We start from the raw sequence: 22,727 nt of genomic DNA on the forward strand, positions 1-22,727 counted from the left end.
ACGTCGGAACTGTCTTACAGTTCATTGCAGCTATCGTGCCAGTTGCATTCAATTTTTTATATTAATGCTACAAAGAAATAGTACCATGCAGTAGACACGTAAAAATATTTTTTTACACGTACAAATATAGAAAATATCCTTCAAATGCAACGGCCGGAATAATGCGAAAGCTTCCAACCGTCATCTTAAACACATCGGGGCCAGAAATTTCTATCTTGCCACGAGTTGCATCTCTCGCATTGATGCCGCTATCAGGCATATCGCCTATACACGCAACTACAGTAACCACGACCCTCACAAGCCCGGATTCCGACGTTTCGAGGCCGCCGTTTCGTTTCCTTGCGCCATATTACGCTTTTGGAGGGGAAGTTTCGGAATCCCACGTTGCGCTCACTTGTGACGACGCGCATGCGCATACGCCTGAAGAGCGGGGTTACTTTTGTTGTTTGTATTGTGTTATTCATTGCTCTGCTATTTGATATGATTCTATAACCGAGACAGGCAAAAGAATTAAACAAGACAACACAAACTCTCAAACTAAGTTAGATTTACTTCAAAAATAAATAAATCTATTTTCCCATTTAAGTGGCGCGCCGATCTTGCCCACAAGAAGCGGTGGCGCGTCGATCGACGTCTCGGCGCGCACGTCTAAACACAGGTGGACCGGCGCGAAGACGCGCTTTCACTTTGGCAACGTGTCTGCTCTCCGCGACGTTCGCAGATCTCGCGGGCTCTGAAAGGAGCAACGTTTGAAGTGTCCCCTAATTTATTCGAACCCGTTCATACGTCATCGATGCTACAGCGAAGGTAGCGAGCGAACGCTTACAAGTTCCGCGGAGGCTGTTTCGATGGCGAACGTGAGCTGTCGATCGACGCTGACATATGCGTTCGAGCTGTCAGCATCGTCTCGGCGATTCGAAGCCGAGACGATGGCATTTCGCGCTGCGCTGAAAGAACGCGGAAAACAACCACTCCACAAATTGCATATCTCACGTTTTAACAGCTAGCTCTTAAGGAATGTTGATCTGCTTGGACTTTAAGCGGAGCCGACGTCAGCGGCAGCTATCATGTGAATTCGTACCATGTATACAGAAGGTGACTTTCTTTCTGGGGAGACAACAGGGTTAGTCAAAATCGTCTGTCGCAGATAACACAATTATTAGAACTGGGACTTGTATACACTATAACGTGAATAATTACAAATGTAATCAGTGGAACTATGGCAATTGTTTAAACTCACAATACGATTCGCCATGAAAAATAATGTCCGCCTCCAGTTGATGATGTCCAGCGCTGTCACTGGAGATATTCAATGTCTGTCACCACTGAGAAAAAAAAATCGTCTGGTTCCAATGGGTGGTCGGGTGTTGTTGAGAGTAGCGCATGCATCTGTTCCTTCTTTCTCTCGTAGCTATGACTTTTGTTTTGACAACTATGACGCAAGACGTACTGAGCCATTTCACCAGCGACCCGCCCAATCTTTCTCTGCTTCCATTCTTTTTTTTTTGGCGGATTTAGCAAAATAAATAATAAAAATATCACATAAGCGCATGCAACCCTGTCTGATGCAGACGCCGCATCGATGAGTTTGCAGACTTTTTGTCAGTTATCCATCCAATCTTCTCCGTACTGTCCGCGTTCGGCAATAGGAACTCTGCCGCACGAACTGATATCTGCTATTTGCTCAATAATGACTCGTTATAACGAAGTTGAAAAACAGACAATATTACCTCGTTCCATTCATTATGTCATGTACTGCCATATGTATTTATATAAGAAATTAAAGAATTTCACTTCGTTACATTCATTATTTTGTTATATCCAGTCTCGTTACAACGAGGTTTGACCGTATTAAAGGGACTGTCTACAAACTCGGAGGCATGTCTTTGGATTGTGGTGCGAATGAGAAGATTGTGTGTCGTATTGACGAAAACGAGAATTGTATGCCATAAACAAGGAAATATATCTTTAATCCGGCTTTGAAAGTGGTGCAAGGAAAACATGTGACACCGCTCGACGGTGAAATGGTGCAACCAATCCGTGTACCATCACGTGACCGAAAAATCGGCGCAGGGAGAGTTATTTTGCTGGTAAACATTATTGCGTTGCCTGAAATCGTACTTTGCGCTCTTCTGCTAACTTTTATTTGCGTGAAAGAGTAATTTCTTTCGTTTCCCACTAGCACATGCCGAAAAGTGGCGCCGCATTGTGCAAACGAACGGAATCACGGTGAACGGAGTGGTGCACTGAAGCACGTCCTCCGAGATTGCCATCGCGTCCAATAAACAGTGTTGTCGGCGTCTGCGTACACCGTTTTAAGAAGAGACTACGCATGTCGATAAACTCCGTTTGAAGAATTTCTACTCGCTTTCCAGAGTAACCACTGCACGTTTAGACACTTAGAATGGAAGGCTCGTTATTGCGCTACAAAAAGAAGGTCCTCGAAAAACGGCAGACATTGCCTTTAACAACAACGTTAGCTGTACGCAGAGGCCCCGTTAAATTAGCGACGAGATCTCGAAACTGTGGAACGCGCATTGACTCCAAGCAAAATAGAACGTCTATGCGCGCAGATGTTGAGTCTGTTCTGCGTAAAGTCAACAGATTTTCTACAAACAGCTTGCGGATCGAATGTCGCACGCTTTTTTGTGGAACAGCCCGACTAACATTTCTACGAACAACCCGTTGGCAAGTACGCGAGCCACAATGGAATTAAACAAAATGCTAACCATATTTGCCAAAGGAGCAAGTTTAAGAAGGCGAATCAGTTCGCAAGAAGACACGTAGACAATCTACAGAATGTCGAAATTCATTTTAAGGCGAAGCTTTCTTTGGCTCTTCTCCCCACCTGTCGTCAACTCTCCGGCAGAGTCAACTGGACCGGCAATACACGTCCTCGCAAAGGTACTAATGTGGTTAGTAGCGCGGACCGATCCCGGAGGCAATGCGACGTCCACAAAACCCAGTATATCATATTAACCAAGGGGTGTCCCCAGAATGTGTGTGTGTGTGTGTGTGTGTGCGTGCGTGCGTGCGTGCGTGCGTGCGTGCGTGCGTGCGTGCGTGCGTGCGTGTCGTTAGTTTCTTTATCAGGTTGCATTAGGGTGCTCAAAATGTTGAGCATACCAACGTTTTTGCAACATTTCTTTATTGAAGGTTCGTTGGCCTTGTCAAACCTTTCGCGGCAAACCTTTTTTCCCTTTTCCTGGAGGCTTGAAATTCCGTGTCCTACGGCGCCGTTGGCGACCGACACCTTCGGTGATTGGGCAGCTGAGAATGTGGAGAGAGTGAGAGAGAGACGTACTGCAATGACGTGCGCTTCTTTCGAACACATCTTCTCGACCTTACTAAAGTTCAAACCGTCCCCGCTGACCTTTCGTTGATCGTCCAGCTGTCGACCATACGGTCGGAGGTGTTTTTTTTTCTTTTGTTTTTTCCCCCCGCGGCTGCATAAACGCCCGCTCTTGACGGTATTGAAATTTTCGCTTAGCCATACTCCGAGTGCAAAAAAAAAAAAAAAATGCTGTGGGATCTTGGGTAATGGACGCTCAGAGAACGAGATAAAAGTTGAAACACAATGAGGTTAAACAGAGATGATTACGGTTGGCTGAGCCTGGGCGGTGTGTGGGTTATGAAATGAAGAATATACCGAAGCACAGAAGGCAGTGCGTGTGTGTGTGTGTGCGCGTGCGTGTGTGCGCGTGCGCGCGTGCGTGCGTGCGTGTGTGTGTGTGTGCGCGCGCGCGTGCGTGTGTGCGTGTGTGTGTGCGCGTGTGTGTGTGTGTGTGTGTGTGTGTGTGTGTGTGTGTGTGTGTGTGTGTGTGTGTGTGTGTGCGTGCGTGTGTGTGTGTGTGTGATCTCCCTTTCCCTTACCTATTTGCACAAATAGATCTTGAGGCTATGCGGGTTCGAGGGGGTTCAGATTCATTTTGTCATGCAGCCAAACAAAGGACGTGACCGTACATATTTTTCATTCCGCCCCATGGTAATGCGATGGCCACAGCCGCGAGTCGAACCTACGACCTCTTGCTCAGCAGCGGGACGCCACGTATTCAGTGAACCACAGCGCGGGGCCGTTGCAATTAAAGCCAATTTTCATTGCCAGAATTTCTATAATCTACAGAAACACGGCTGATCTGCACATTTCTCGCTTTTCAGGCAGCCAAGCGTAAAAACAAAACAGCAACAGTACGAGAGAACGCATCGTCAAAACTTTTCAAGCGCCAAGTATAGAAGGAAGAGGGTTTGGTTAGTTGGTGCAGCTTCCAAGTTTGAGACATAACTATAGATGCAAAAAAAATAAATAAAAAATCTGAGTAACCGAAGAAACAGCTACAGAAAGAAAGAAGCTCCAAGTGGGAAAATGGGGGTGCACATTGGCGCGACGAGGAAAGGAAGACTCAAGAAGAAGGGAGCATGAAGGTTACATCTGTATTTGCTCACTGGTAGCGCTAATACATGCATCCCTCAGTCTTCAACCAACTCGCCCTGCAGCAAAATTTACTGAACCTCAACTGGCTTTTGCTGATACCACCGATGGACATTTTCAAAAAATGCGCCAGTCTACCATGCGCAACTCTTGTCGCATATAGGCCTATTTCTTAAGCTGACGTATCATTTAAAAAGAAGACTTATCTCTCTGGCTCACTCTATCACTCTGATGTATAAATAAACTCTGACGTACTAGTTCTGCGGAAACCCGCAAGGCGTGTTTCCGCAGAACTACTACGTCACACTCTTGCCTTTGCTTCGTGTTGTCGACAATTTCGACTTCGCCCTGCCAAATTCTAGCCGCCTGGTTAGCTCAGATGGTAGAGCGGCTGTCCCGGAAAGGCGGTGGTCCCGGGTTCGAGTCCCGAACCAGAACGAATTTTTCTTCAACTATGAGGCTTTTCTTTCGAGGAACCCGTATGGGTTTCCTTTGTAGCGATTGCTACGAACGGGTGAATGTCTGATTTTCCCTTTATTCATAAATAAACTCTCTGCATCACCAACCTATATGCCGTGTCGTTTGTGCTTCCTTATACTTAACCATGTCTCAACCTAAATATAAACGCGAATATTAAGTGCGATGAGAAGACTGAACAGGCACATGCAACAGGATTGCGCAACCAATACGATGAATCTGTTTATTTCAACAAGTAAATCAGACGTACATACGAAGAATGCAACACACCCAGTAGATACATGACGTACTTATAGTTAAGTATGCATAGCACCAAAATATAACAGTAATAGAATAGAACGATCGGGAATCAGCCCGTAAAATGCAGGTAGCACCTAGCTACATCAATTTCGTAACAGGTATTCAGCGCTCCCCTTTTGTGTTCAGAAGATGGATCAGTTTCTCTATGTAGCACCAACGTGATTAAAAGTATGCGCCAATTTGTGCACATGCGGAATGAGTGCCCCCCCTCCTTCTTTTTTTTTAGGTCGTTTTGACTTGCTTCCTTCGGAACTTGTTTACTCAGTCCTACCTTTTTATTTCATTCGCTAAGGACTTGCACACGAATGCGAGTACCTCTTGGGGATAATCCGCATCTCGAAAATTTTTTCAACCGCGAACCTTTAAACTTCTCACTCATGACGTTCTCACTTAAATGCCCTTAAATGACGTTCTCACATAAAGTTCTCACCCACCTTGTCAATTCCCCTCTTAATTGACCCACTTAGGCAACCAAGACCTGAGCTAAGAAAATAAAAGGCAGAAATGAGCGTACAAACTTCCGGAAGAAGCGAGTCAAACGACCGCAAGAAATATTCAATCGCTTCGTGCGTGCACAAAAGGGAAAATAACTTGAAGCATACTGACACGTGTACATTATTTTTTCCCGGTGATCTTTTTTTCCATCGACCAGTCACTGTTACAAAGGGTAACCGCTGTCGCTGTGCTTTGAGTGTCACTCGCTTTACTGCCACAAGTTCGCGGCAAAAGAAGTTAGACTCGTGACTTGCAGATTTGGTACTGCCTGGTTACTCACATTCACTACAGCGTGGCAATACGCTGGTGCTAGATACAAGGTCGATGTGTTTACAGCAAAAGAACATTTATCGGCGCAGTATAGAAATGACATCGCACTCCATTCTACGCAACAGATAAAAATCTGCAACACCGGCGGCTGTTGCGCACTGTCGTAAGCAGTATTTCAGGGAACACCGAATTCGTTTTCAAGTAATGATTATTCGTGATATGTGGATTCGAATCCAACGTATTAAGATGTAACAAGTAGCTTTCACGTTGAATATTTAGTCTCATTGGATAAGTTTGTGCGAGGCATGGGTGATTAGCCACAACAATTTCTGGAAAGAAATTTTGGTGTTCACCTGTCATATTCCCTGAGTATACACCTTTCTTCACTTTGTTTAGAGCAGGCGGGTAGCAACGGAGGGGAAAACGGGTAATTAGAAGAAAAAGAAATCATTCGGTGGCATATGTAAAACCAAACTACAACGGTGGCTGGAACTGAAGATTTACCCGTTTCAGATACAAATTAATTTTTATGATATCAAAATTTAGCTTTTCTTTTTTTCGCATCTTAAACATTACTGAAACAGGCAGCTGCCAAAAACGAGATAAAGATCGTGAATTTCTCGGATTTATTGTTTCCACAAGTGCGCGATTCGGCACCCCTAAACTCCCAGCACTATATTCAGCTATATGAGCGAGATCGAGTGCACAACATAATGGACTTAGAAACAACGGCTATCTATCTACTTGCAGCTCGCGTATGCATTGGCGCCAGAGTCATGTCTGCTAATGCTTCCAGGAAACTATGCCGAAAAGCACTCAGCTACCCATTTCTTAGTACTTTGCTGTTGTTTTTCCGGACAAGCCTGGCGCATAATAACTTATTTTAATGAGCAAGTCTAAATGAGCAGTGCCCTAAGTAACATGAAAAAAATACATATAACGTCACTATTTTTGCCTATCTTTTCAGATTGATAAGATGTTATCTTAAAGGGACACTAAAGTGAAAAATGATTTCTTCTGCATCAGTGAATTACCTTTCTACAACACCAAAAACACCACTCTTACAACGATAAGACGTTTGGTAAGCCAGAAAAAGCCCAAGAACGAAATACGGGTGGCGACGCCTACTTATATTCCAGCACCTGGGGGCTGTGACGTCTTGGATTTTGATGGTATCTTCTAGGGCCTACTCATTATATATAGCGGTACAGATTGACTACATTTTGTTCCGAAAGAACCAAATATTAATCATGGCAAATTTCGGGAACCTTTATTCAGCGAACGCGGCCCAAATGCGAAAACATACTTTGGTATCCCTGCCGTCACGCTGACGTACCGGAGCTGGGGTTTCGGCGCGAAATTCAAATACTGATACTTGGACCTTCATTTTCTCATCTAATAATCAAACTATCTTTTTGAAATGACTGCCTGCAGAGTTCTGAAACAATGCTTCATTAATCTAAACTGATTTATTGTTTCCCTTTAGTGTCCCTTTAAGGAAGAAATGTCAAGCTATAAGCCGGACATTTCGACACACGTTGGAATTACCATATACGTCAATCTCAGAGTTCGCGGAAGCTTCGTAATCCGGAAAAGAACGTGAGCGATCTTTCAGATTCCGGCAACAAGTCGCTATGACATCGTGGCTTTTTACAGCGTTTGCTGGGAAATTGCTTAAATATAAAGAAGGATAACGTTTTATTATCCAGCAAGTAAAAAAAAAATACTCGACCTGGCCACTGTGAGAACTTTTTCTTGGCTAAAGCAATCTGCAAATAATGGAAGATCACCTGCAAGACTCGATGTCAAGTTGACGTCACGTTGACGTCATAGGCGCTGCGCGCGGACTGCTGGACGCGAAATTCGAGAGACGGAAGTTCGGCCTTCATTTCGCTCACAAGCAGCCCTTTCTCGCCAAAGAAATTCAAACGACCTTTTTAGAAGAGTATTATACCAGTCTTTGACTGATTTACTGCTTCTCAATAGCATCTCTTTAAAGCCGCCACTGCATGTGATCGCCGCTACAGAAAATATCACAAACCAGGTATAACTTGAACGGACGCTATGGCTGGCAGGGGCTGAACCTCCGCTAGAATTGTAAACTATAGAACCCGCACACAGATTCTTGTATGGCACACAATCACGCAAAACAACATAAAGAATAAAAGCTACCCTTCTCAAAAACAGCTCTGTCGCTTGCCCCGATGTAACGCGCAGCGATAAATTGCGGTGACCGAAGGCGTCGGATGCCGCTCTGAGGCAAAAGAAGAGGACACGTGACTAGCTTCCCCTCATCACGCGTGGTTATAGCACGCAAACACGACTGCAAACCAATCTTTAAGTCTCGCGATATTAGAAGGCAATATACGTGATTAGCACCACCATAATTTAGGACATTTCTCAACACCTAGTGACGTCATCGCATTTCTCGACTACTGTCGAAGTTATTTGAAAACTTCTGCGGCTGCGTGAAGAAAGCAGACGACAAGGGCAGCGCGCATCGAAAATGGCACGACGCACGCAAATTGTGACGGAAGCGTCGGCAGAAGTGACAGAATCGGTGACCTGCGCCGGTGGCACTTTCTCTCTTTCCCAACGCTTTTCCAGCTACGAACAGAAGCGGTCATAACCCTTCCTGCAAACGTGGCAGTTGGCAGCTCTAATCTTCCGTTTCCGCCATGGCGCAACAAAACGAAGTAATTTTGTTGAAGATAAAGCTCCCTAACAAATTTTTTTTTTTAATTCCTTTTATTTGTTTGTTTTTGTGACAGCCTATTAAAGTTTATAGACGCTTTTCTGGGAAGTCGATACGTTGCCGATGTAAAGAGTGTTTCAGCGAACACTTTCAAAACAATTTTTTTTTTAATTGCCTGCGGCAGGTAGCACAAATATAGTCCGTGAGCTGGTCTATACTTAAAGAGGCGGACATTACTTGAACAAAAAAACTGAAATACATAATCGACTAATTAAAAAAATTATTAACTATGTTTTTAACTAATTACTTCATGGCACATATCACAATTTACAGACAACCTAAAAAAAAAACTGAAATTGTTCGCTGAAACGCCCGGTACAGGCTGTGGACGTATGCCCTTACATTTTTCATCAGGGAACACTTTCAGAAGTGTACAGTCCGCAATAAAACAAAGTAAGTAGACTTGTTAACAACTTTTGTTTGTAGTTAGTTCTGCAGAATTTGTTTCAAAAGGGCAATAGGAAAACAAAGCGGTCTTTGCGAAGTGAAAATAAAATATAAGGGCCGTCTATATTCATGATTATAAGCTTCAACTCATCAGTAGTCGAACTCACAAGCTCTTCTCAAGTAAGATTGAACTCACATTGTTTGGGGATTTCTAAAAGCATTCGCATTCGGCTTTGCCTGTTGTTAAAACAGTGCTGAGTTATTATTGCTGCAAATGGCTATCGATTACTTAGCTGCCATTTACGTTAAATTCGCTTTGTGTCTCTTTAACGTGCGTCGAACTTTAAGATTATCACTGTCACGTAGTACTTTATATATCTGGCAATTTAAGTTCTACGTTTAATTTACAAATTTCTTCGTACAGTCATTGACTATGGCCACCTCTTTCTGAACAGAATATTCTAAATATGTACATTTTTACTACGTGCATGTACGTGAGTACACGTCTTACATGCATACCCGTACGAATCAAACCTGAATCTGATCACCGGTTCTTTCGTACCACTGACTGCCCATTCACGGCTGCCAGCAACGCGATACCACGAAGGAGCCAACCAATCGTCCGAAAATTCTTTCATGTGAATAGCTTTGTGAGGGATACGCTACTGGTTAGGTGATACGCCATAACTTGCCTCCATTACACCGCAAAGCCATGAACAGGCTACAAAAGCAAACTAGCGTTATGGTGTGCGCGCCATATGCAAAGCAAAATTCACGCTTCAAAAACACGCCGTTTGCGCAGATCAATGATCCCACGTGCTTTCCGCGATATTACTGCGGTAGATATCCGGAATTCCTACGGCATCCTTGTCGATTACGTAAAAAAAAATTATGTCCGAGACGCGTGAGGGATCATTGCACTGCGCACGAAAGTGTTTCAACAGAGCAGCAGCGATCACCACAGAGCAAAGAGCCCCGCTCGACAGTGCTAAAATGCTGCTGCCTGAGCGTCTCCACCTGATCGAGTCTCGCGATCCAGCGACGTTCACGGCGCTGACAGCAACGTCGATGACAGGCCGAGCACGTTACTGGACACCGCATCGTCGTCAGTGCGGAGGAAAGTGATGGCATATACAGACGTCTGACGCAGAAGAAAGAAGGGGGAAAAAAGATCTACAGACAAAGCAAAGGAGTCGTTTTCGAGAAGGGACACGTATTTTCATATGACCACCCATCGCTTCCTGTATTCCACGTATGCTTCCTACACAGGCGATGCGGAATGGGTTAGCCTGAGAAGCGCGCACCACAGATTCACTTGCCCGCGGCAGCGCATGGCGAAACGCGGTAGTCGTCGTACGGGAGGTGTTCGCACATGAGCTTCATGAGATCCTTTTGGGCGTAGTACTCGACGTAGTTGTCCATCTCTCCGTCGACGACGACCAGCGGTACCCGGGCGACGTAGGACTGTACCTTCCACGTCTCCAGGCCGGCTTCGAGCAGGTAGCGGGTTCCCTTGTTGGTCACGCACTCTTGAATCTTCGACCACTTCACCCCGGTGCCTTCGACGCACTTCTGGCCCGCCAGGTGGGGCTGATAGCTCTCGGACATGCAGGCCAAGATCTTGACGGCAATCATCTGCTTCTTCACGACGTGCACGACGCAGGTCTCGATCATGTTGCCCATGCATTCGTTCGTGCCGTGTTGACAGGTGAAGTGAGGCACCGGGGCGCTGACGTTGTCGACGCGGGCCTTGCCGAACGGCAAGATCGTGAGGTTCATGAACTTGTTCATCTTCTGGTACGTGGGCAGCAGCTGACTGTACATGAAGCGCCGGCTGTAGGGGCAGTGCGACTCGTACACGACGACAACCTTCACCTTTTTGGTCACGGTCACGACCGAGATGCTGGGTCTACGTGTCGTCGTCGTCGTCGTGGTCGTCTTCGTCAAGTTCTTCTCAGGCGTCTCTATGACGTTAACGAACGCTTTGTTATAGTTCTTTCCCGATATACTTCCGGCGTTCTGGTCGTTGTCGTCGGTTTCTGACCCAGACTCGTAACGCTTGTCGTTGGTAGCAGAAGCGGGAGCTCCAGTCACCAGCGCCGAGGCGCACCACACGAAGATCAAAACCGCGAAAACTCGGCTTAGAGAGCCGCCGGTTCGAGCACGCTTCATCGTCTGAGGCGTGCCGCGTGGTCTCTAACAAGCGGCACGCGACTTTGTTCCACAACACAGACGCGCGGTCGGCTCACCCTAACCGCAATGAAACATCGATCGTGTCTATAGCTGTCGGCTACGTCGTGCGCTCGAGAGAAAGGGCGGCGAGGAAGTGACGATACGATACGTCACTACCTGCGGTGATCCCGAAAAACCAAGTCAAGAGTGGAGCTCGCTTTGAACAATGCATACAGAACGCCGAGAAGCCAGAGATTCGTGCGGGAGCCAAGAGTCTGGCGCGTCAGCTATAGGCTGACATTTAGGCAAGCATTCCGCCGGGGATGGCGGCAGCTGTGTATTTTCTTTTAAGTTCGAAACGCGCCCTTTTGTTACTGGTTTGAACCTTGACCACTAAACCCGAGGACGCGAGAAACGCAGCTGTGCTTGAAATACTTTTTTTCGATAGAAAACTTCAGCATAGAGAAAACACCTACGGTAGAAGCGTATACCTGAATAAATGAAGACGCAAACATCGACGTACGGAAGCGACGTCTTTGGACGCCGCGTTAAACAAACGTGCGAAGAGCTGTCACCGAAATGATCGACTGCCCTCCGCGCTTATCTGCTGGCGTAGAGATGCCCTCATAGAGCTGTTTTGGGTTCCGCTGAAGCGAATATAGATTACGTGAGAGCCAGCTGGCTCTCAGCTGGCTCTCACGCACTCGATGGATGGTGGTTCGTTACGAAAATGATATCATTCCGTCAGTGTTCGCCTCGCATGAGGTATAGAGAGAGAGGCAGTTAAGGTCCCTAGATAAAACACTTTTTATATCTATCTATCTATCTATCTATCTATCTATCTATCTATCTATCTATCTATCTATGACGCAGATATATATATATATATATATATATATATATATATATATATATATATATATATATAGAGAGAGAGAGAGAGAGAGAGAGAGAGAGAGAGAGAGAGAGAGACTCAGCCGCAGTATACAATCAGTGCAGTGCAAGTTTGCGCGTATTGATAAGGTCTAAAGCACAACCAAAGAAAGGCTTCTAAATAAAACCTGATTGACCCACTTGAAACCTTATCCTATACTCATCCAAAAGCATCACACATCACTACAACACGTTTTTATCGTCAAAGCATACCACCTTCATAGCAATGTTGCACGGATAATTCTGCGGGGTCAGAAAGATATTCGTTTACTTAGATAATCAGCTTCCAGTATTTCTGCATAACTTTTTTTGACTCAGGTGTAACGGTTGTAAACAGAAGGTTGCCTTGAATGCTATGGATGAATGCGGCATTACAAAACATCGCCAGCCGGTTGATGGATATATTTTATTCAGTATTCCGGTATTTTGTTTTTCTATTTTGCATTTCTTTTGTTTTGTTTTGTACTTTGTCATTTTGTATTTTCTTCGCTTCCTCCGTACTTAAGTTCTGATTTATACTCCCACGTCAGTCGCTATATCCAAACGCAAAAAGACCACTACAATAATAATAATCCAGGGGCGCGAACTCAATGCGCTGGTCGCGATCGTCTCCTAAACGTCCCAATATGCAACCAGAGTACGGGAACTTCCTTGCATATACATATTTGCAACACATCTAACCAATGAAAGGAATGTCTCAAGTTATTGATCATTCGAGTCATGTACACTTTGTCAGGTGTTTTTCGTCGACAAGCTCTCTTCGCTTTCCTACCTCTCTCCCACAACCTCTTCAGACGCGGGGCCATCGGCACTGAAAGGACGTTTGCTGTCGCTTCACTTGTTTTCGATTTCATTGTGATGCCGGCAAATACGTCTAATGCAGACGTTGCTGCCTGCTTTGAGTTACACATCCGCACTGAGAGGGCGCCACACTACCGTGAAAGAGAAAGGGCCTCTAAAACCACTCCGAGCTCGAAGGCGAGTGAGCGGTTTCTTGATCGCCGTTGACACTGTCTTCTCCTCGTCGCGTATTTCTCAAGCAGGCACGTGTACACTAGGACACTACGTCCATGCCGAGTGGTGCGGGACGAGGGACGTCAGTTCCGGTTCTTCAGTTCCGTTATGGAGCGACTCGGACAGTTCACCGATTCGTCGGATGCGATATGGACCAATCGACAGCTTTTTGTTTCTATTCGGGTGACGTCGCGTGTATGACCCTCCTGGCGTCGCGACGTGCGAAGAAGGGCCCGAATAAAGCTTGAAAAGAAGCACGCGAATGCATGTTGTTTCAATTGTCAGAGGTGCCTTTTAGGTGTTCTTAAAAACACACACACACACACGCACACACAGAAATGCGTGGTTTTACGTGCCAGAACCGCGATCTGATTTTGAGGCACGTCGCAGGGAAGGACTCCGAAATGATTTCGACCACGTGGAGTTTGTTGACGCGCACGTAGAGCTCGGTACAGCCGTTTTTTTTTTTTTCATGTCGACCGCCCCTCGGAATGCGGCCACCGCGACCGGAATCGAACCCTCGACCTCGAGCTAAGCTTTGCAACGCCATAGCCACTGAGCTAGCGCGGCAAGTAAGGTGTTACTTAAAGCCCCAGGCTTCAGTAAATGTTTGTGCTCCTGTAATGTTCAGATATGACAGCGCACCCTCTCTCTACACTGTCGAAGATAAGTCCATTTGCCGAAACGCTATCTCGTGCGTGAGGCATTTCTCATTAGGCCACTGATTATGATGATGATGATGATGATGATGATGATGATTCCACTGATGCCCATCATCCTGTGGAACAATTCGTCTTCCTCGGCCGTCTCTAGGAGTGCATATGAGGAGCCCTTTCCTCTAGCCTTCTTCTTCCCACCTCCCCTTTTCCCTTCCCTCAGCGTACGGTAGCCAATCAGACGCTTTTCTTGTTAACATCACTGTCTTCTCTTTCCTTCTTTTTAATTTTTTTTCAATCTCTCTCTCTGTCTGTTGATCCTCCACAAAAGAGAGAACAGCCGAAGTGCCCCATGGCCTTCAAGCCACACCACGTTCAAAGCACATATTTTGTGGAAGTGCCAATCGTTGGCTGCCCACAAAAGAAGTGGGCCATCCATGGACTGTCTCTCCGTGGCGCAAACGACGAGGCTTAGAAATCATGGAGCGCATATCTAACAGCAAGCCCGTCTAAATGAGTAAAGTAGGCTGTTTGGTTTTATAAGGAGCAATGACCTTTATAATTAATGCCTAGGCCCTGAAGTCATTTGTACATTTATTTTCTTTTTCTTTTATTTCCCCCCTTTTATTAGTTTTTAATACAGCCGTTTCATTACTCATTCGCTCACTCGCTCTATTGTCTGATGACTCGATAGTGGTGCCACTAAACGATCAAGCCGTTCGGTTCGCTTGTTCCTTCTCGTTCATGTGCTTTACGGCTGTAACGCGGGCTTGGCATTGAAAATACGTCGACAGGAGAAAAAGAAGCTCCCCTTCGTATTTCGGCAGCGCGGTCATAACCTGTGTGCACGCGTCAGCGGCCTCAGCTTGTACCACGAGGCCACCGCATTAAGTATGAGCGATGCTAACAGCCTCTTCGTTTTTTTTTTTTTTTTCACGTTTAAAGCCGCGCTAGATACACTTGTCGAGCATTTTAAACCGGTCTCATTAAACGATACCGTAATGAATTATGTGTTGCGTTCTCGAGGAATTGAGAGGGGGGGGGGAGAGATATTGTATAAAACCCACGCAGTGGCCTAACAAATTGAGGCTCCATACTATAGCATAATTATTGGGTCGACAGCTATACCCAACAAAAAAATAAGAACGAAACGAAAATTTCCCTGTCATCACTCCTCGAAGCCGCAGGCACGAAGGCGCAAGAATGCAACTTTACAAAACTACAGGGTTATAAAACATCCTGCGACCAATTAACTGCACCAGCTCTGCGCCTATCACATTCTGCCACTGCTGCGAAAGAAGCCGAACCTGCCGTTTCAATTACCAGCCACGGTGGCAGCGTTTTGCGAACAGCGCAGGGCGGCTAATGCAGCTACGTGTACAGTCAACAGCAAAAGTTTACGGGATGAGGTTTCCTATTCAAATGTGAATTCCGTCACAGTTAAGGCATGACACTTCGTATTTAATCAATCACTGCGTAGGTGGCGAAGGCTACTACATGCTAGAACATTTTTTCCGGGGGCTGTGCGACCACGCTTCGCGAGAATTCAGCTTCTTGGCAGATCCTTCGTCCCGTAAACTTTTGCGGTTGACTGCACGTGGGTTTCGACACGGACCGACGAACCCTCGGCAGACGTGACCAATTCGGAGCGGCTCAGCGCGGCCGGCGTTCCCGATCACAGTTGGCATTTGGCTTTGAGACGTCATTCTTCTTAGAAGCAACGGCATAATCTGCACTTTGAAGGGAGCAGCGGTACAAGATGCCGAAGAAGAAACAAAATACATTTCTGCTCAACGACGTATGGAATACCGATGTCGTGTAAACGAACAAAGGTATACCGAACGCGGAATCGTCAGGGAAAAGGTCGCAGTTGCGCCCGAAGAGCGAAGCAATGAGAGGGATGACAAAGCAGTAGAATATTAGACGAAGCAGGGCCCGCAGTTCCACGGACAGTATACAAAGCGCAGTAAATATTCGATTACAATAGCCGAACACACTTGGTGCCAAGCGCTTAAAGAGACACGCCCGAACACACGCCACTCGGTGGCCGCGAGCGCTCGCGGTCACGACGCTGCCGCGATCACGAGCGCCGGCAGGGGGCGGCGCGCTCGCTTGCGCCAAAGCGAACGTTCCGTGCTGCCGCTCCCTTTAGGGCAGATCACGTGTCCTCCAACGCTGAGCGTTCGTGCGCCATCGCGACCGCGGCGCCGGCACCGTGCTGTCCGTATAAAAATGCGATGTCCGTGTAATTTGCCTAATTGCGCCTGAAGTGTCCGTATAAGCGATAAACGCGCTGATATATGTCTTACGCTAAAGGAAAATAAACTAGCTTGTGTTTCCTTAAAGTGGTATCCTCAGACGTTACAGAGGTGGACATAGTGATATTTAAAGCAGCGCGTTCAGAATATAGATTTTTTTTTCTGATTCCGCTGCACCTTTATTAGTCCGGCGTGCAAAGTTTTAGGTCCTGGAGAAAATGTGGGCGGACCATGCACGACCCAGTGACTCAAAGGTGCAAAGAAACGTACTGCCAGTTAAATAGACAAGCCTACAGACCTGACATCTTGAAGGTAGAGTGACTCTGCTGGCGTTTCCGGTGTGTGAAAAGATTGATTGATTGATTGATTGATTGATTGATTGATTGATTGATTGATTGATTGATTGATTGATTGATTGATTGATTGATTGAACAAGCACTGACCAATGACCACTGAGCTGTGACCATTGAACATGCATTGAACAATGACCTGTTTGGGTTTTACCTGCCTGCTTAATACACCGCTCACCATATAGCAATAGATTAATTGACTGATTAACGTCCTGCACCAATCAAGAACTTGGAATCACTTTCGAATCAGTTAGCCTTTATAAGACGGGGTAACTGAAGATTGCTGGGGAAGGTCTTCGTCATGCAGTGGACATAAGTATAGGTTGATGATGGTGATGACGATGGTGTTAATGATGATCAATGAGGACGTCTCTAACGTCCTGCTTATAGTTTTAACGTACCATTTCTTAGAAAAGGATTAAGCGATGCGACAGAAATCGAATCCCTGCAATCCTCCTGCCTCTGTTGCGCAGTTCCATGAATAGAGCTAACTCAAAGACGGTCATTCTCTTACGAAGGAGTGAACATTTTCCGCGACAACAGAAGCGGCAACGAAATTAGTAACGGGTGTCATTTGACTGACACGGAAAGCGCAGCTCGGAGTGAAGCTTATGGGGGTACATTAAAAAAGCAAAAAAGATGCTACCGCCTAAGCCATCGCGCTGCCTTGACATTTAGCACGTGACGTAAACTTAACAACAGAACGAACTGTATGCCACAGTTGGGATGCCTAGGTCGTTTACACTTGATCGGGAATCGCTCAATGGCTTGTCGCGTAGATGTGGAGTGTTTTCGTGAGTGGTTGTGTGTGTGTCTATATATATATATATATATATATATATATATGGCTTAGGAAATCACGCTGGCCCCGGTAGTAAAATGAGGAAAAAGAGTACGACGCAGGTTGAATAAGCACAGCATATTTGACTGACGTTTCGGCTGGTGGACCAGCCTTTGTCTGATCGACCAGCCGAAACGTCAGTCAAATATAATGTGCTTATTCAACGTACGCCGTACTCTTTTTCTTCATTATATATATACCGTTACACCCAAATGTTACACACGAGGTGTTTAATGCAGAACCAGATGAATCTGGTTGATAGGCGCGTCTTGAGAGCGGTCTTGTCTTGTGTCCCAGACAGTGGCGCGTACCCACTATGGGGGATTGGCCAAGAATCAGGCAGTTTTCCGTAAGGTTAGAAGTATAGAGAAAATAGATTTGAATAGTGGAGCGTGGGACGATAGAACTGTAATTTAGACTTGCAATGAAAGTATTGGTAAGAATTTCGGTCCCGAGGCAGCTTGGCTAACGTCGTTGTCTTCTTTCTTCCACCTGGTTGTCTGCGCGGCAGCCGTGGCTCATGACAAATCTCGTGACATATATATATATATATATATATATATATATATATATATATATATATATATATATATATATATATATATATATATATATATATATATATATATATATATATATATATATATCACGCCACATTTACCATACATTCAAAAATTATCGTATGATCATATATCCCATACAAACCATGTCTTCGTGCGATATTATTAGATATGGAAGTTATGGCAATATCACATATGAGTTTTTCTTTCTCTCCTGTTTTTGTTTGCTATTCAAAGGTCATACAGGAAATGCAAACACTAATAATAAACACTAATAATATGTCCAACTGGTAATTATTACTCAGAAGCAGGGGCACTCGCTGGGGATACAATATAAGTATGAGCTTACGAAACATAACGAATTCTTGGATTACTTAATCAATCATGCAGTACGCACCGGACGTCATGTTACCCGTGAAAAGGACCGCGTGGGACTAATTTAGACCACACGCAGTTGAGAATGAACGGTAAAGCAGATGCGTTGGTTCACTCTGAACTCACTGAATAAGTAGGAAATGCCCTTGTGAACATCAGCCCTATAATCTTATATTTTGCGGAAGTGTTATTGTTAATTTAAAAAGGGATATTAAATATTGCACGTTTGCATCGATCAGCGACACTAATCCGGGCGTTTCTAGCAATTTCTGTCCGTCTGACGTCACACAGGATACTGATGACGTCCCATAGGCGACCAGTTTCATTGGCTCCAAGCAAGCACCGCGTATGCTCTACACATATACTGGCGGTGCGGAGATGTTCAAGTCGTATTTTTAACGCATGCATAGTTGTTTGCCCGTAAAGAAACAAGCAAAGGACTTCTGGAATGCAAGCAACGTACATGACTCTTACAGCAATGACGCACTTTCGTTGTAAATGACGACTGCATACTTGGTACGTGCGAAAGCCAGCGGAGAAAGGTCAGCCAATTAAGAATTCTCTCGAGTACGACGACTGTAGTTCAGTTATAGTCGCAATAAAGATATTATACAATCTCTGTTGATATGCCCGCTGCCTAATCACGGATAATTCGCGAGAAATAAACCCTGCCTCAACACGTCGGTGAAAATGTAGAGATAATTAAATTTCATTGCGGCGGTGTATCTACATATGGTATGCTCGCTGCAATATAACAACGCTACTTTGTGAAAACAAATATGACATATATTGACATGACATACTTATGTGTAACCTGTTAGAATTGATGAATTGGAATGACAAGTTGTCAAAAAGGGAAAAAAAAAAGAAAATAACCCTTTGACTACTTGTTGCACTCTATGCCACCCACGTTATGAATTACGGTAAGACTGCAGCTTTCTTTTTTTCGCCTTAACATGCACACATCGTTCAAGTGAATGTTGTAAGTCGCACGTTAAAGCTTCTGCGTCTTCGCTGTTTAACTGTCTTACGCGTATGCGAAAAAAAAAAAAAAAGAGCATCTGCTGCCTGTATCCTCCACGGTGGCGCACGGCATAGCGTGAAAAAGTCATCCCCCCATTTCCAGCTACAGCTGCGCACCGTTCTACGTAGGCAGGGGAAAGGAGGCTATGGAAGCTATTTACTAAAATTATTAGAAGAAACCCCGGCGCGGCCATCATTCAAGCGCCATTGGGAATGGTGGTTAGCACACAGATGTGTCTTACCTTCGTGATTACGTCTTCAGGCCTTCTCGTGGCGTTACTTGTTGCGCTTTCTTTCTTCTACATTTCCGAGCAATTGTATTTTTTTTTTTCTAAACGCGTCAAGGCAACAAGTACCTGTGCATATGCATAGCGATTGCGAGTTGTTCCGTTTATATAACGCAACATTTGCTCCACTTGTCTTTAACCTTTAGCCAGTGACTTTTCACTTCGTCGATGCGCGCGAGCGAAAAGCCAGCGATGAAACGCAGCTGCTCGGCGGCTACCGCATTATTTTTTTCGCGGTTTTATTTTGTTAAGGACGGAACACCGCTGGAGCTTTCTTCCTTCTGCGGAGACGTCGACGCCGTTTAGTTACAGCGCCATACGGCGACTCGTTCGCATCACTCACCCCACGCCCTACAACGTCCACGTCAAGTAATAGAGTGCAAATATAGCAAAATTTTGGAATTCAGTCGAATATTCGAGCAATACGGGGTTTGAATATCGACTCGAATACTAAATGTTTCCTCGGTTCTCAAGTAATAAAAAAAAAGGGGGGGTAAGGGGGGAGGGAGGGCGGAAGAAGAGACATGGCTAACAAACAATCGAAAAGGCTTGATTCATTTCCTTCAATGCCAATGCTCGCATTCCTATTTGCAAGGCCAGTTGTGGGGATGGTCGACTCTCGCTCTCCCCCCTGAAGCTCGCTTTCGCCGCGCGACTGCCGCGTCTGCCGCCATTCGGCTTCCTCGCACAACAGAAGCGCGGCTGAGTGAGTAGGTGTTGTAGTTCCGCCGCTTCTACGACAGATGACTCGAGCGTTCCGATGCTAAAGCTGCACCTGACGTCGTGGATAACCCTCGGGGGCAACAGGAACTTGTTTCCTCCCCTTCGGCTTCAGGTCGCCTGCGCGCTCAGCGGGACTAGCCAGCAGGAGTAGATCGATCGCTTGCTCAGAACACGATCGCTCGCCTGTTGGTTTCCGTTCACGTGGTTTTCGTTCCCAGCGCACTTACGAATGACTTAGGCGCAGGTGTCCAACACAGGCGAAAATTATTCGCTCGGTAACCTTGCGTGTTGAGTCGAACTTCCTCGATTCGTAAGCATATCTTGTCGAAGAACTATTCCTTGTATTTCGGCTATCTGACGTTACACAAGAGGAACGATAAACGCCCCTTTATGCTTGCACTATACTGTAATGTCGTTTTCTTGATTACCAACAGCACTTGAGGACCATATACCATTTAACGGGGCAGCTTGCAATCTAAAGGCTATCCATAGTTCCGGATTGGCGAACAACAGGCACTTCATGCAACCATGTGCACCATGCGCATCGGCCCTCTCCCATGGCAAGCAAGCTCCAGTAATTGTAGTAACCCCGTATATTAGATATTAACCGACCATTCGAAGAAACAGAAGGCCACATTTTCGATTCCATATTCTCATGAATCGATTAGAAAGATAACTATTCGATTCGTGCTCGAAATTAGGAACATTCGCACACCTCGAGAACGAACAGCGTCTCACATTATTTTGCTCCCGCGATGAGTCCAATATGAATCGTAGGACGCGATGATTACTACATAAACAGAGAAGCTGAAATGTTATCTATCGTTCTCAAAGACTTCATCGCGAAGAAATCGCGTCATGACATTCGCCATTTTGTTGTATTTCGGGCAGCGAGCAAGCCATCGATGTACAGAGTGCCATCGCTTTTACTAACTGTTACTTATACCAAAGTCGGTCGACATCCATCTTTTACGCGAAGGGAACGTCCAGCGTAAAGTACAATAACTTTCATGTCATTGAAGTCGCAAAAGACGTTGCTCTCTACAGCTATGACTCGTATTAACAGTGTGATTGCGTACGTGGGGAGAGGGAAATTTTAATGAAGAGAAAGGAAGAGAGGTCGGCCGCCGAGAGACACCATCTCTCTGGCCTACTACTCCTTAGCGGGGTAACAGAATGAGAGAAACAGGGAGTGAGGTACATGGTAGGGGACTAATTCTGTATGCACGCGTTTTTTTGTTATCTGTAGGGCCGTCAGCTTGTTTGTCCGCCTGTCTTTCTGACTGTATCAGTCCAACTTTCTGTCTGCGTCCTTCTCTCTTCTGTGTCCGTCCGACACTACGGACGTCTGTGTATTTGTCCTTCCGTCTGTCTGTGCGAATGTCTCACGTATCTTGCTGTATGTTTCACTGCGTCTGTCGGCCTGCCTATCCGTCAGTCCGTCTGTCTGTCTGACTTCGTCAGTTTGGCCGAGTACGTCCATCCATCTACATGCGTCTGCGTCCGTCTGACTGACTGTGTCCTTTCATCCGTCTGATTTCCTGTCTGTGCCGATCGGTCTGTCTGTCTGCCCGTGTCTGCGTTTGTCTATCTGCATGTCTGGTTGTGATTGTTCGTCCGTCTATCTAACTGTCTACTTGCGCCCGTCTGATTGTCCGTCTCGTTAACTGTGTGCGTCTGTCTGTACGACCGTGTTCTTCCGTATACGTATGTCTGTCTACCTCCGTTGGTCTGTATCTGTCCATCCGCCTGTCTGACAGTGTCCGTTTGTTCGTCCGCACGTCTGCGACCACCGGCCTATCTGCGCGTCCCTTTGTCTAACTGCGTCCGTTATTCCGTCTGAGCGTGTTAGTCCATTTGCCTACTTACGTCCCACAGTCGGCCGTTCGTCTACAGTCCGCCTGCATAAAAATCCGTCCATATACGTACATACATTATATATATCTCTGTCCGTCTGGCCGATTGTGACTGTCTGTCGAACTGAGTCCATCTGTCTCCCTTCTCTGTATGCGTCAGTCTGTCCGTCTGACTTAGTGTGTGCATCTGTTTATCTGAATGACTGTGCCCGCACGTCCGTCTGTGTGCCCGTTTGACCGACCACGTTCACCTGCAAGGATTGACTGAAGGGCTAGTTGGTTCATTATCAGAAATAACAGCGCTTCAAGACGGGACACAAGGGAAGAACCCCCCCCCCCCCGCACACACACACACACTGCGCTGTACACATACTGCACCTCTTTGTTTGTTGTACCTTCCATCTGTCAGCTTGTCTGTATGTCTCTATACCAGTGAATTTGTCTGTCCGTCCGTGCATCCGCCTGTCTGTCCTCGCGCGCGCAAATGCAAGGACGTCTGCTCTCTGCGCTGGTCTAAATACGCTCAAGCGGGTTAGCTTTACCAGTTCCTACCGCAAGGATGAACA

General features: G+C 45.9%; 2 protein-coding genes across 3 annotated transcripts in view; both read right to left on the bottom strand.

Moving 5' to 3' along the window:
* The window catches only part of LOC142560316 (gamma-interferon-inducible lysosomal thiol reductase-like), a 52,135-nt gene that overhangs the window by 7,106 nt on the left and 22,302 nt on the right, over positions 1-22,727 (bottom strand). The gene's annotated exons all lie outside the window — the stretch shown is intronic.
* On the bottom strand, positions 5,104-11,480 carry LOC142560310 (gamma-interferon-inducible lysosomal thiol reductase-like). Its single transcript, XM_075672305.1, has one exon. It carries the CDS (start codon positions 11,283-11,285, stop codon positions 10,425-10,427), a length of 861 nt encoding a protein of 286 aa, XP_075528420.1. The 5' UTR covers positions 11,286-11,480; the 3' UTR covers positions 5,104-10,424.

Source organism: Dermacentor variabilis, chromosome 10, assembly GCF_050947875.1.
Source record: "Dermacentor variabilis isolate Ectoservices chromosome 10, ASM5094787v1, whole genome shotgun sequence".
In the NCBI taxonomy this organism is placed as follows: Eukaryota; Metazoa; Arthropoda; class Arachnida; order Ixodida; family Ixodidae; genus Dermacentor; species Dermacentor variabilis.